General features: G+C 39.0%; 1 protein-coding gene across 1 annotated transcript in view; it reads left to right on the forward strand.

Annotated features, from left to right (window-relative positions):
• LOC126764392 (uncharacterized) overlaps nt 1–13,135 on the forward strand; it is a 137,537-nt gene extending 124,402 nt beyond the window's left edge. Inside the window, exons 5-6 of the mRNA XM_050482088.1 lie at nt 12,301–12,564; nt 12,633–13,135. Of these exons, the coding sequence (XP_050338045.1) occupies nt 12,301–12,564; nt 12,633–12,989 (621 nt within the window). The 3' untranslated portion in view covers nt 12,990–13,135. The remainder of the gene's footprint in view (nt 1–12,300; nt 12,565–12,632) is intronic.
• Nucleotides 13,136–13,405: the final 270 nt, after the last annotated feature.

The following is a 13,405-nucleotide window of genomic DNA, read 5'->3' on the forward strand; positions in this document are numbered from 1 at the left end:
GATGTCTTTTAATTCGCTGAACTATGCCAATGTCGTCGTATATCTCGTACAGCTCATCGTTCCATCGATTGCGATATTCGCCGTAGCCAACGCGCAGAGGACCATAAATCTTTCGCAGAACTTTTCTCTCGAAAACTCGCAACGTCGACTAATCAGTTGTTGTCATTGTCCAGGCCTCTGCACCATGTAGCAGGACAGGAATAATGAGTGACTTGTAGAGTTTGGTTTTTGTTCGTCGAGAGAGGCCTTAACTTCTCAATTGCTGCCTACTCAGTCCGAAGTAGCACCTGTTGACAAGAGCTATCGTGTCTTGGATTTCCAAGCTGACATTGTTGGTGGTGTTTATGCTGGTTCCCAAATATACGAAACTATCTACAACTTCAAAGTTATGACTGTCAACAGTGACGTGAAAGCCAAGTCGCGAATGCAACGACTGTTTGTTTGATGACAGGAGATATTTCGTCTTGCCCTCGTTCACTACCAGACCCATTTGCTTTACTGAGAAAGCAGAACTAACGGCGCGGGTGTTGAGGCCGATGATATCAATATCATCGGCATACGCCTGCAGCTGTACACTCTTATAAAAGATTGTACCTGCTTGATTAAGTTCTGCAGCTCTAATTGTTTTCTCCAGCAGCAGATTGAAGAAGTCGCACGATAGAGAGTTGCCTTGTCTGAAAACTCGTTTGGTATCGAACGGCTCGGAGAGGTTCTTCCCGATCCTGACAGAGCGTTTGGTATTGCTCAAAGTCAGTTAAAATGGCCGTATTAGTTTTGCGGGGATACCAAATTCGGACATCGCGACATAAAGGCAGCTCTTTTTTGTGCTGTCAAAAAGCAGCTTTGAAATCGACGAAGAAGGGTGCGTATCGATTCTCTTTTCACGGGTCTTTTCCAAGATTTGGCGCATGGTGAAAATCTGGTCGGTTGCTGATTTGCCAGGTCTAAAGCCACACTGAAAAGGTCCAATCAGTTTGTTGACGGTGGGCTTTAACCTTTCACACAATTCGCTCGATAGAACCTTATACGCGATGTTGAGGAGGCTTATCCCACGGTAGTTGCCGCAGATTTTGGGGTCTCCCTTTTGGTGGATTTGGCAGAGCACACTTAAATTCCAATCGTTGGGCATGCTTTCGTCAGACCATATTTTACAAAGACGTTGATGCATGCTCACCAAACTTACCTATAAGTAAGAACCATCATATATTCAGAAAGTTCACTTTTCAAATTTTAAAAATTTCTGCGACAAAGTTTTTCAATAAAAATAAAAAAAGTTTCTTAAAATAATAAATTTTTCACGGGAGTTTCCAAAGTTTGAAAAATTAACTTTCTGAATATGTGATGGTTATTTTTGAGAAACGAAAATTAGTTGGTGAAATTTTAGTTTGAATGAAAAAAAGAAAATTCCTATGTAAAATGTATGGGAACCTACAACAAAAATAGCGACTTAGAGTTAAGCTACAGCGCCTGGCTTGAGGGAGGATATTTTGTTTGTCAATCACTAACATTTGAGGGGGTAAGGGTTGAAAAAAAAATTCAAAATTTTTTTTTGAAGCACCTTAATGTGTATAGATGTTATGATGAAAAAGCGCTTTAAAATTATAAGCGAGAAAGTGAAAGTAAAATACGAGAAAGATACGTACTCTAAAGGATTTATTGAAAAAGATTAATTTCTTAATTGGCGTAGACACTGCTTACGTGGTTATAGCCGAGTTTACAACAGCGTACCAATTGGAGATTCTAAGTGTAGTCAAGTCCTTCCCCCTAGTCTTTCCAACGAAGAGGAGATCTTTCTCTTTTTCTGCGAGTACTGCGTCAAATACTTTCATAGCTAACCTTCCGAAGAACCTTTGTCTCGAAAACTCGTAACGTCCATTTATTAAATGTTGTCATCGTCCGTGCCTCTGCACCATTCAGCAAGATGAGTTACTTATAGAGTTTGATAATTTTTCGTTGAAAGAGGACTTTACTTCCTACTCAATCCGATATTATGCGTTGGATTTCCAGGCTGACATTGTTGTTGGTGTTAATACTGGTTTCAAGACAGGCGAATTTATCTGTGACTTCGCTGTTATGACTGTCAACAGTGAAGTGAGCCAAGTCGCGAGTGCGACGACTATTTGTTTTATGACAGGAGATATTTCGTCTTGCCCTCCTTCACTGCTTTGCTTCTGTATCAAGTCTGAAGAAAGCAGATTTAACGGCTCGGATATTGAGGCCGATAATATCAATATCATCGGCGTACGCCAGTAGCTGTACACTCTTATAGTAAATTGTACATGCTCGATTAAGTTCTGCAGCTCGAATTGTTTTCTCCAGCAACAGATTGAAGAAGTCGCATGATAGAGAGTCGCCTTGTCTGAAACCTCGTTTGGTATCGAACGGCTCGGAGAGGTCCTTCCCGATCCTGACAGAGCGTTTGGTATGGCTCAAAGTCAGTTAAAATAGCCGTATTAGTTTTGCGGGGATACCAAATTTGGACATCGTGGCATAAAGGCTGCTCCTTTTTGTGCTGTCAAAGAGCAGCTTTAAAATCGACGAAGAAGGGTGCATATCGATTCTCTTTTCACGGGTTGTTGATTTTCCAGGTCTAAAGACAAACTGATAAAGTCCGCTCAGTTTGTTGACGGTGAGTTTTAATCTGTCACACAATACGATCGATAGAGCCTCATAAGCGGAAGCTTATCCCAATGTAGTTGGCGCAGATTGTGGGGCTCCATTTTTGTGGATTGGGCAGAGCACACTTAAATTCCAATTGTCGGGAATGCTTTCGTCTGGCCATTCCATTCTATAAAGAAGCTGATGCATGCTCCTTAACTGTTTTTCGCCGCCATGTTTGAATAGCTCGGCCGGGAATTCATCGCCCGTTCGTCGTTCTGCAGAAGGGCAATTGCTATTTGAACTTCTTCATGGTCGGGCAATGGAACGTCTGCTCCATCATCATCGATTGGGGAATCGGGTTCGCCTTTTCCGGGCGTTGTACGTTCACTGTCATTCATGAGGCAGGAGAAGTGTTCCCTGCATAATTTTAGTATGCTCTGGGCATCGGTCACTAGATCACCTTTTGTGGTTCTACAAGAGTATGTTCCGGTCTTGACGTCTTCTCATAGTCCCTGAATTTTTGTACAATTTTCGAGCTATAACCTTGTCGGCCAGCTCGTCAAGCTTTTCATACTCACGTATTGCGGTCTCTCTCACTTTTTTTTTTGTCTTCAACTCTCGGTATTTATCCCATCCCCTACGTGTTGTGGTCGATCATAACATTGCGAGGTAAGCAGTCTGTTTCTCTCCGCTTCACTCCTCGTCATACCAGCTGTTCTTTTGCATTTTTCGAAAACCAATGGTTTCGGTTGCTGCTGTGGTACGGAAGGAGCTCGAAATACTGTCCAACAGTTCCCTTGTACCGAGTTGTTGACGAGTGCTCTCAGAGAGCAGGAGTGCAAGTCGAGTAGAAAATCGCTCGGCTTTCTGTTGTGATTGCAGCTTCTCGACGTCGAACCTTCTTTGTGTTTGCTGACGTGCGTTTTTTGCTGCACAGAGGCGGGTGCGAATCGTGGCTGCAACAAGATAGTGGTCCGAGTCGATGTTAGGACCTCGGAGCAGCGTGCGCACGTCTAGAACACTGAAGACGTGTCTTCCGTTTATCACAACATGGTCGATCTGGTTGGTGGCTTTTTGATCCGGAGACAGCCACGTAGCTTGATGTATTTTCTTATGCTGGAATCTAGTACTACAGATAACCATATTTCGAGCCCCGGCGAAGTCTATTAGCCTCAACCCATTTGGGGATGTTTCACCTTCTCACTTGGAAATGATTATATTAGGCGTAAGACTCATAGACATACGAGTAAAGGGTGCTAGACTATGAAAATCATTATATGTATTATATAAAAGCTATGGAAAATTAATGACATATACTGTCCTCATTAAACTATAATATATCTAATATTATATAATACGTTCACTTAATTTTGCTAAGACCGAAATATACGGTTAAAATCTTTATATTGGGTATGTGGGTACTTTTGTTCCGATACTATCCATTTTTAGCACTACGACTTATATATGGTATATTCATTTTAGTATCCGCACAGTGAATATGGTAAAACGGGTGAAAACTTCGCCAATTTCCCACATAACGGTTATGTTGAAAACGCAAATAAGCTATACTCGTAGGTACATACATATGTGTATGATATGGGCTCTACAAAATAGGCTAAAATTAATATACTGGATATAAGAAGAAAAATACAATAGGGAGAATTGGAAGAAACTTTTTAAGGTACATGAGATTTAGAACAATTTTATTCATACTCAATGCTGCATCACATTTTTAAAAAACTTAATTTCACTTACGTTCTTAAAATATCACATATATTGACCGACATAAGCGGTTGAAAGTAAAGTTGAAACTCGGATATCGATCCATTCCTTGCATTCACGTTTAGTATTACTTTACATATTATACTCGAGAACAAGCATTAGCGTAATTTTCTGTAAATAACAAAAATAATTATGTTTTGTACCTATATGGTAGCAGGGATAAATCGAAGACTGATTACATAATTTTTGGCACTAAAATATGGCTAATAGACCAACAGATTGACAATACGTACTCTCCGCTAGATCGATTCTCAACTTTTTGCATACGGCAAATACGACAAAAATAGTGGGATAAGAATTAGCCAAGGCAATGCAAATGCATCATCGTACGTATGAAAAAAGTATAATGGAATACCAAAATCGATTGGGCAAGTAAAAATATTGGAATTATGTATGTGACGAATTAATTTGCGTAAATAAAGAACAGCTGATGTAAGTATATTACTTGCATAACTCATATATTGCGGCATACCTCTTACGTTAGTTAGTCCACGCTGCCTTTATCGCAATATAGTTCTCTGCGGAGAAAAATACGGTGTATAGAAATTTCGACTGAGAGCAGTTTTGGCTGGAATCGACTCTATAAGGATTCTAGATGAAAGACGACGAAGTGATAAAATGGATAAAGTGATGATGGAGTTATAACCGGGATTACAACGTTATTCGAAGATAAATTAACATTAGTAAAGGGTGATCCATTTCGAGGTTTTCTAATTGTTTAAAGAAAAAATATAGAATCTTCAAATTTAATAGAGAATGTTTATTATTATTCGAAAGGATATTCTTCGGCATTTATTTTTTGAAGATTATCTCTTTAAAATGTTGGCTGCGGTTACGTCTCAGATGGTCCATCCGTTAAAGGCATTTTCCATGACATTTTCGGGCATTTCGACTCTAAAGAACTGTATCCAGCTCCTAAGTAATTGCTCAAGAAAAAAATCATTATTTCTTGAGCTGTAGTCAAGTAATTTTGACAGCTAGTTACTATATATTTCTATATTTCATAATAATGACTTAACTAATTGTAGGATGAATTTAATGATTACTTTGATTTTATTTCAAGAAACAATTGTAGATTTCATGTTTCTTCGCAAAACCAGGATTACCATATATGCATTTTATTGAAAAAAATGTATTAAAAATTAGTCATAGATTTCTTTAGAGCTGGATACTAGCACAAGAAAATTTATCGCAGGAAATTTTCTTGACCATTTCTTAAGCGTTGTTTATATGAAGTTTTTACATTTCTTGAGTGTTGGATTGTAAGTTCTCTCAATAAATACAGTGATTGATGCAAAACGCGGAAAGTGGCGCCGTCTTGTTGAGACCAAAGGTCGTTGAGATAACGAGCTTCATTGGAAAATAAGGACCCCTTCGACAGATTTGGGCCCTGGGTAAAAAGGTGCCTTCTTGTTGACTTATAGGATCGTACAAAGTAAAAGACAAACGAGGCTAAGTTCGGAAGGGCTAAGTTCGGATGCATCCGAACATTTTATACTCTTGCAACTTTCAAGAATCAAAGCCAGAGAAGTACTTTAAAGTGCAAAGCCAATAATATAGAGTAAAGTCAGCCGCATGTTCGAAAAACCTGATATTCGTTATATAGCTGGTAGGCCAAGTTGTCGCTCAAATTTATCCATTTTAGGCACAAAGATACACTATATGAATAAATCAAATTATCTCGTTTTCATTGGGATAACTCATATATTGGCCGATTTATGCGGTATAAAGTCACCGATATTGAAAAATTTTTGTATTAAGTATATGGGGGCTAAAAGAAGTATTGGTCACATTCAACTCATTTTTTGACATACACACATGCCATTATAAAAGAAAAATTATCCTTTAATGTCAGTTATATTACACATTGACCGATATAAAAAGTAATGCCACTTTTCGTTGTAATTTTATAACTTAAGAACGGGCTCACCTTTCCAAACCAAATCTTTAGCTTTATTCAAACTATTTAGTAGTGGTTTATGTGAAGTTTAAGCGGATTTTACATATCACTTTTTTTGTAACCAATGAATTCAAAACGTGTTAGTGGGATTTTTGTGTCAAATTGTTATGTTTCTACCATATGTCATTACATCTATACAAACGGTGAGTCTTAAATTGTTTAAATGTATATGTATGTATATTTATTTCAATTAATTTGTCAAACAATTGCAATTAAATTAAACAACAACAAATTGAACAGTTGAAGTGAAGTATATGTGTGCATGTCTTCTTCTTCTTAATTGGCGTAGACACCGCTTACGCAATTATAGCCGAGTTAACAACAGCGCGCCAGTCGTTTCTCCTTTTCGGTACGTGGCGCCAATTGGATATTCCAAGCGTAGCCAGGTCCTTCTCCACTTGGTCCTTCCAACGGAGTGGAGGTCTTCCTGTTCCTCTGCTTCCCCCGGCGGGTACTGCGTCGAATACTTTCAGAGCTGGAGTGTTTTCGTCCATCCGGACAACATGATCTAGCCAGCGTAGCCGCTGTCTTTTAATTCGCTGAACTATGTCAATGTCATCGTATATCTCATACAGCTCATCGTTCCATCGAATGCGATATTCGCCGTGGCCAACGCGCAAAGGACCATAAATCTTTCGCAGAACTTTTCTCTCGAAAACTCGCAACGTCGACTCATCAGTTGCTGACATCGTCCAAGCCTCTGCACCATATAGCAGGACGGGAATTATGAGCGACTTATAGAGTTTGGTTTTTGTTCGTCGAGAGAGGACTTTACTTTTCAATTGCCTACTCAGTCCGAAGTAGCACCTGTTGGCAAGAGCAATCCTGCGTTGGATTTCCAGGCTGACATTGTTGGTGGTGTTAATACTGGTTCCTAAATAGACGAAATTGTCTACAACTTCAAAGTTATGACTGTCAACAGTGACGTGAGTGCCAAGTCGCGAGTGCGACGACTGTTTGTTTGATGACAGGAGATATTTCGTCTTGCCCTCGTTCGCTGCCAGACCCATTTGTTTTGCTTCCTTGTCTAGTCTGGAGAAAGCAGAACTAACGGCGCGGGTGTTAAGGCCGATGATATCAATATCATCAGCATACGCCAGCAGCTGTACACTCTTATAAAAGATGGTACCTTCTCTACTAAGTTCTGCGGCTCGAACTATTTTCTCCAGAAGCAGGTTGAAAAAGTCACACGATACGGAATCGCCTTGTCTGAAACCTCGTTTGGTATCGAACGGCTCGGAGAGGTCCTTCCCGATTCTGACGGAGCTCTTCGTGTTGCTCAACGTCAGTTTACACAGCCGTATTAGTTTTGCGGGGATACCAAATTCAGACATCGCGGCATAGAGGCAGTTCCTTTTCGTGCTGTCGAAAGCAGCTTTGAAATCGACGAAGAGGTGGTGTGTGTCGATTGTCCTTTCACGGGTCTTTTCCAAGATTTGGCGCATGGTGTATATCTGGTCGGTTGTTGATTTTCCAGGTCTGAAGCCACACTGATAAGGTCCAATCAGTTTGTTGACGGTGGGCTTTAATCTTTCACACAATACGGTCGATAGAACCTTATACGCGATGTTGAGGAGGCTAATCCCACGTTAGTTGGCGCAGACTGTGGGGTCTCCTTTTTTATGGATTGGGCATAGCACACTTAAATTCCAATCGTTGGGCATGCTTTCGTCCGACCATATTTTACAAAGAAGCTGATGCATGCTCCTTATCAGTTCTTCGCCGCCGTGTTTGAATAGCTTGGCCGGCAATCCGTCGGCCCCCGCCGCTTTGTTGTTCTTCAGGCGGGCAATTGCTATTCGAACTTCTTCATGGTCGGGCATGGGACGTCTGCTCCATCGTCATCGATTGGGGAATCGGGTTCTCCTTCTCCTGGCGTTGTGCATTCTCTGCCATTCAGCAGGCTGGAGAAGTGTTCCCTCCATAATTTAAGTATGCTCTGGGCATCGGTTACTAGATCACCTTTGGGGGTTCTACAAGAGTATGCTCCGGTCTTAAAACCTTCTGTAAGCCGCCGCATTTTTTCGTAGAATTTTCGAGCATTACCCCTGTCGGCCAGCTTACCAAGCTCTTCATACTCACGCATTTCGGCCTCTTTCTTTTTCTGTCTGCAGATGCGTCTCGCTTCCCTCTTCAATTCTCGGTATCTATCCCATCCCGCACGTGTTGTGGTCGATCGTAACGTTGCGAGGTAGGCAGCCTGTTTTCTCTCCGCTGCGGCGCGGCACTCCTCATCGTACCAGTTGTTCTTTTGCACTTTCCGAAAACCAAGGGTTTCGGATGCAGCTGTACGTAAGGTGTTTGAAATGCCGTCCCACAGTTCCCTTATACTGAGTTGTTGGTGAGTGCTCTCAGAGAGCAGGAGTGCAAGCCCAGTAGAAAATCGTTCGGCAGTCTGTTGTGATTGCAGCTTTTCGACGTCGAACCTTCCTTGTGTTTGTTGGCGTGCGTTTTTTGCTGCACAGAGGCGGGTGCGAATCTTGGCTGCAACAAGATAGTGGTCCGAGTCGATTTTAGGACCTCGGAGCGCACGCACATCTAAAACACTGGAGACGTGTCTTCCGTCTATCACAACATGATCGATCTGGTTGGTAGTTTTTAGATCCGGAGACAGCCAGGTAGCTTGATGAATCTTCTTATGCTGGAATCTAGTACTACAGATAACCATATTTCGGGCCCCGGAGAAGTCGATCAGCCTCAACCCATTTGGGGATGTTTCCTCGTGGAGACTGAATTTACCGACCGTAGTGCCAAAGATACCTTCTTTGCCCACCCTGGCGTTAAAGTCGCCAAGCACGATTTTGACATCTTGGCGGGGGCATCTCTCATAAGTGCGTTCCGAGCACTCATAAAAGGCATCTTTGGTCACATCGTCTTTCTCATCCGTCGGAGCGAGGGCGCAGATCAGCGATATGTTTAAGAACCTCGCTTTGATGCGGATTGTGGCTAGACGTTCATTCACCGGAGTGAATGACAGTACTCGGAACGGAGTCTCTCTCCCATCACGAATTTCACACCAAACTTACGTCTCTGTCCTTGTCCCATCCATCGCATTTCTTGGACGGCGGTGATGTCAGCCTTTATTTTCACGAGGACATCAACCAGCTGGGCAGCGGCACCTTCCCAATTAAGGGACCGGACATTCCAGGTGCATGCCCTCAATTCGTAGTCCTTACTTCGTTTGCCATAGTCGTCATCAAAAGAGGGGTTTCTCATCCGAGGCTGTTTGTCAGCGCACAACCCTATGCAGGGGATGTTTCGCCTTCTCACTTTAGCTCACCTTCGAACGGATGTTCTTAGGCTACCCAGAGGATACTTGGTCAAAGACCGGAAGTCGTGAGCTGCTTGAGTCATATGTAAAAGAATCGTTTCTGGCCACTCCCAAGTGAAGGGCGATCAGAGAACTTTCCTCACTTGCGTGAACTTCTACACATGACCCCATCCTTCATGTATGCATGTATGTTTCTTTATTTGAAAAACCATATTGTTGATGAGAAAATAGAGGACGGCGAACGCGTAATGGAAATGATGTGGCATTACTAAGACGATCACAGACTACAGATGAACGCACACTAGATAATGCATTGCAGCGTGAACGTAATGCACGAAATAGATCTGTTGACCATGTACATGCACCGAGTTGGCAGGGTGATCAGGAATACGTCGCGCTAATTTGACTAAAATGATCCGTGCTGCTTTTAATTACAACAGTCAGACTGATTGAAGGGATACATTTTAGAATAACATTCCCCGATTTCGGGGTTAAAATAGGTATGTAGGGATATAGGATATCAATCCACCAGATCAAATATATATGTATATATATATGTATGTTGCTGCTGACTTATGTTAAATTCAACTATTTAAAATGCCTGTTTCTCCGATTTATAATGAATTTTACACATATAATTTAACTTTTATATCCACTAAAACTTCACTAGTTAGCTACCCATTTGTTATACTAAATAGTGCAAAAATAAATTTTATTCAATGTTTAACTTTTGTACAATTCTTTTTGTTCACACAATAACAAAAGTGTTGCATTCAAAAAAATAATCAGTGTTACTTTATGAACATATTTAACAAAAGAACCAAATCGAAGGATGCTACATATTCTAAATGATGGACGCAATTTTTCGTATTTGTGATCCGGCTAACTTTCAATGTGAAACGCCCTGGATGTGTTGTGCTAATGGCAAAGTGATATTGCCAGCATTAAAAACTCCACCCGAACTATTGTATTTTGGTGCTACAAAAATTACTATACTATGTTTCCAACTGGTATGTCATTTCAATTCAAACGGTTACAATTAAGTTATAAAATAGCTAGCAATTAGTAAAAGATTTTTTGTTTTGAAAAAATGAATTTAACCTTAAAATATTTTTTTCTTATTTCGCTTTATACGTAGCGAAGCAAGTACCGGAACGCTAGTACAATATATGTAACCGTGCGATTCTGTAACTTGAGACAGTCTCAAGTCTCTAAATTTGAGATTTTAAGTTAGAGACAATTTTTGAGACTTGAGCTGATATTGCTATTCTGTAAGTGACAGTCACAAAATCTATTACATTTCATTATTCAGAGATGTTTTTACATTTGAATGAAAATAAATATGTCGATAACAAATATTAAATTTTCTATAACATAGTCAAAAAACATAATTATCAATGAAAATAAAAATATATGTTGACTTTGTTTCATAATATTTACGAAATTTATGTAAAATTGATTTATTTTTAACCTTTTCGTGTTTGAGTTGCTTACAAAATATTAAGAAACGACAATCGATTAATATCTATGATGATCTCTATTCAGTATATTCAAAATGGCAGACAAGAGTTCTTTTTAGTTTTGTGACCTGCTAACTACCAGGTCTCAATATTTTGAGACTAACGCTAGAGACTGTTTAGAGAATAGTAACTAGTCTCAAATTGAGACTTTGCCTCAAAATGTCTCAAATAGAGACTAGAGACTGGTTACAGAATCCCGCTATAAATCTAAATAATCGAATGTGCTATTGTGATCGAATTGAAAGTGAATTTTTAATTTATACTTCGCGTGTTTTTAGAAACGGTGAATTTGTTTTCTGTATGCTAAATATCACGTCAAAATATTCATTAGTATTTGAGAGGCTCTAAAAGTGAATTCTTCGGTTTTTACTATGTCTGAATTTATTGAACAAAGAAGTGCGATAATGCGCCATCTCATACTGCATTAGTTATTCGTGATCATTGTGACACATTTTGAATTATGTATATCGTGCCGTAACCACCGCCTTTGCCAGATTTCCCTTCGGGAAACTTCTGGCTATTCAGCAAATTCACATGTCCACTCCGAGGACACCGTTTTGACTCAATTGAGGATATAAAAGCAAAATCGAAGAAGGCTCCAATGGCAATAACGACGGAGGTTTTTTCCAAGTGCTATAATGACTGAAAAATTCGTTGGCATAAGTGTATTGCAGCGGGAGTGGATTACTTTGTAGGAGATGAAATCGACAAAATTCACCATTCAATTTGATCACAGTAGTATGTTTTAAAATTTAAGTCATAATAGTCTAATTGGAAAGCATTGATATATATTGTTACCCGGTCTTAGAGAAAACTGTTAGCGCTTTTAAACATACATAAACCTTATTTTGACAGATGGAAATGTAAACAAACCACAATTATATATTTGTATATTTATAGGCATTTTGAAATAAATTGAATTTCAGCCGACTATTCTTGCCTTCATTGCCAACACAATTCTTTTTTAAGAAAAATTACGAAATAAGTTATAAGAAGAAATAAGTTAAGAAATTGTCAACAATTTAGGTATTAGTCAAACAAAACACGCCTATTATTGTAAACGAATTTGGCTAATGTCGTTGTTGAAGATGAAAACATTTACCATATGTGTCCTTTTTTCTATATTCCAAAGAAAGCAATAATAAGAAATTTTTTCTTTGTTAAAGAAAATCAGAACATTAGAAAAGCAGTGTGCTCTTGGCAATCCTGATGAAAATTTTGAATTGTCTTCAGAACTCGGGTCGTTGTCCTCTTTAATATCTTATTCAACGCTTAAACCAGAAGGTCATGAACATAATGAAGATAGCAGAAGTGAGGAAAATGGTGAATTTCACATTTCACCGGGTGAAGAATCATCATGTTCTTATGACTATTTTTCGAAGAGCGAATCTAATACTTATAACATTGGAAATAGCCTAGGAAAGAAATTGGTATAAAATAAAAAATTAAAATAAAATAAAACAATTATTAACATGTTTTATATGTATGTTTTGTATAGATGGAAACAAAAATTGAGAATCACTTTATCGAAGTGGGAACGATAAGCAAAGGTGGTATTTTCGGACTTGGTGAGGCAATGAAACATCGTATTATAATGGCTGAAACTAAGGTTCAGTGTTTAGTTATACCGAGATATTGGTTATTTCAAGATGAACAAAATCCAGCTAATATGTGGCAAAGGAAAAAAATTCAATTAGGTTTTACCTTACCATCCAGAGAAGCTCTTTTCAGTTTGTTCCAAAATTCACGCAAATGGCAGAATTTTAAAAAAGGAATTGTATCTTCATTTAGAAGTCTAGAAACGAAAGTACAAGATATTCCAATAATGGGCCGTATTATGTCGTGCGACCAATAAAATTAAACTATGATTTTATACTAAAAAATTGTTTTATATGAAATGTAATACTCCGATTTTATTCATCGATACATATGTATATCCTGTACAAATTTGAACACCGTATAAAAACTGTGATCAGTTCTGAGTCCAAATAAATAAATAAAAACATAACAAATAATTTTAACATTTCTTTTTGTAAAAATGTTATTCTTTAATCTCAATTGGAATATAACTTTCTAATTTGAAATAAAAAACTACTTGTCAGAAATACATTCAAATTTGTAAACTAATTCGTTTCAAGGACATACCTAAGATTTCGCATTCCTAATTTAAGTATCTGGTATCACTGAGTTAGTGCAACTCCCGTTACTGTTAAAGACATCATGACAAAATGTCCGCTTGAATTAAATACTTTTAAGTACGGTTACGGTATT

This window comes from Bactrocera neohumeralis, unplaced genomic scaffold (genome assembly GCF_024586455.1).
Source record: "Bactrocera neohumeralis isolate Rockhampton unplaced genomic scaffold, APGP_CSIRO_Bneo_wtdbg2-racon-allhic-juicebox.fasta_v2 cluster09, whole genome shotgun sequence".
Lineage (NCBI taxonomy): Eukaryota > Metazoa > Arthropoda > Insecta > Diptera > Tephritidae > Bactrocera > Bactrocera neohumeralis.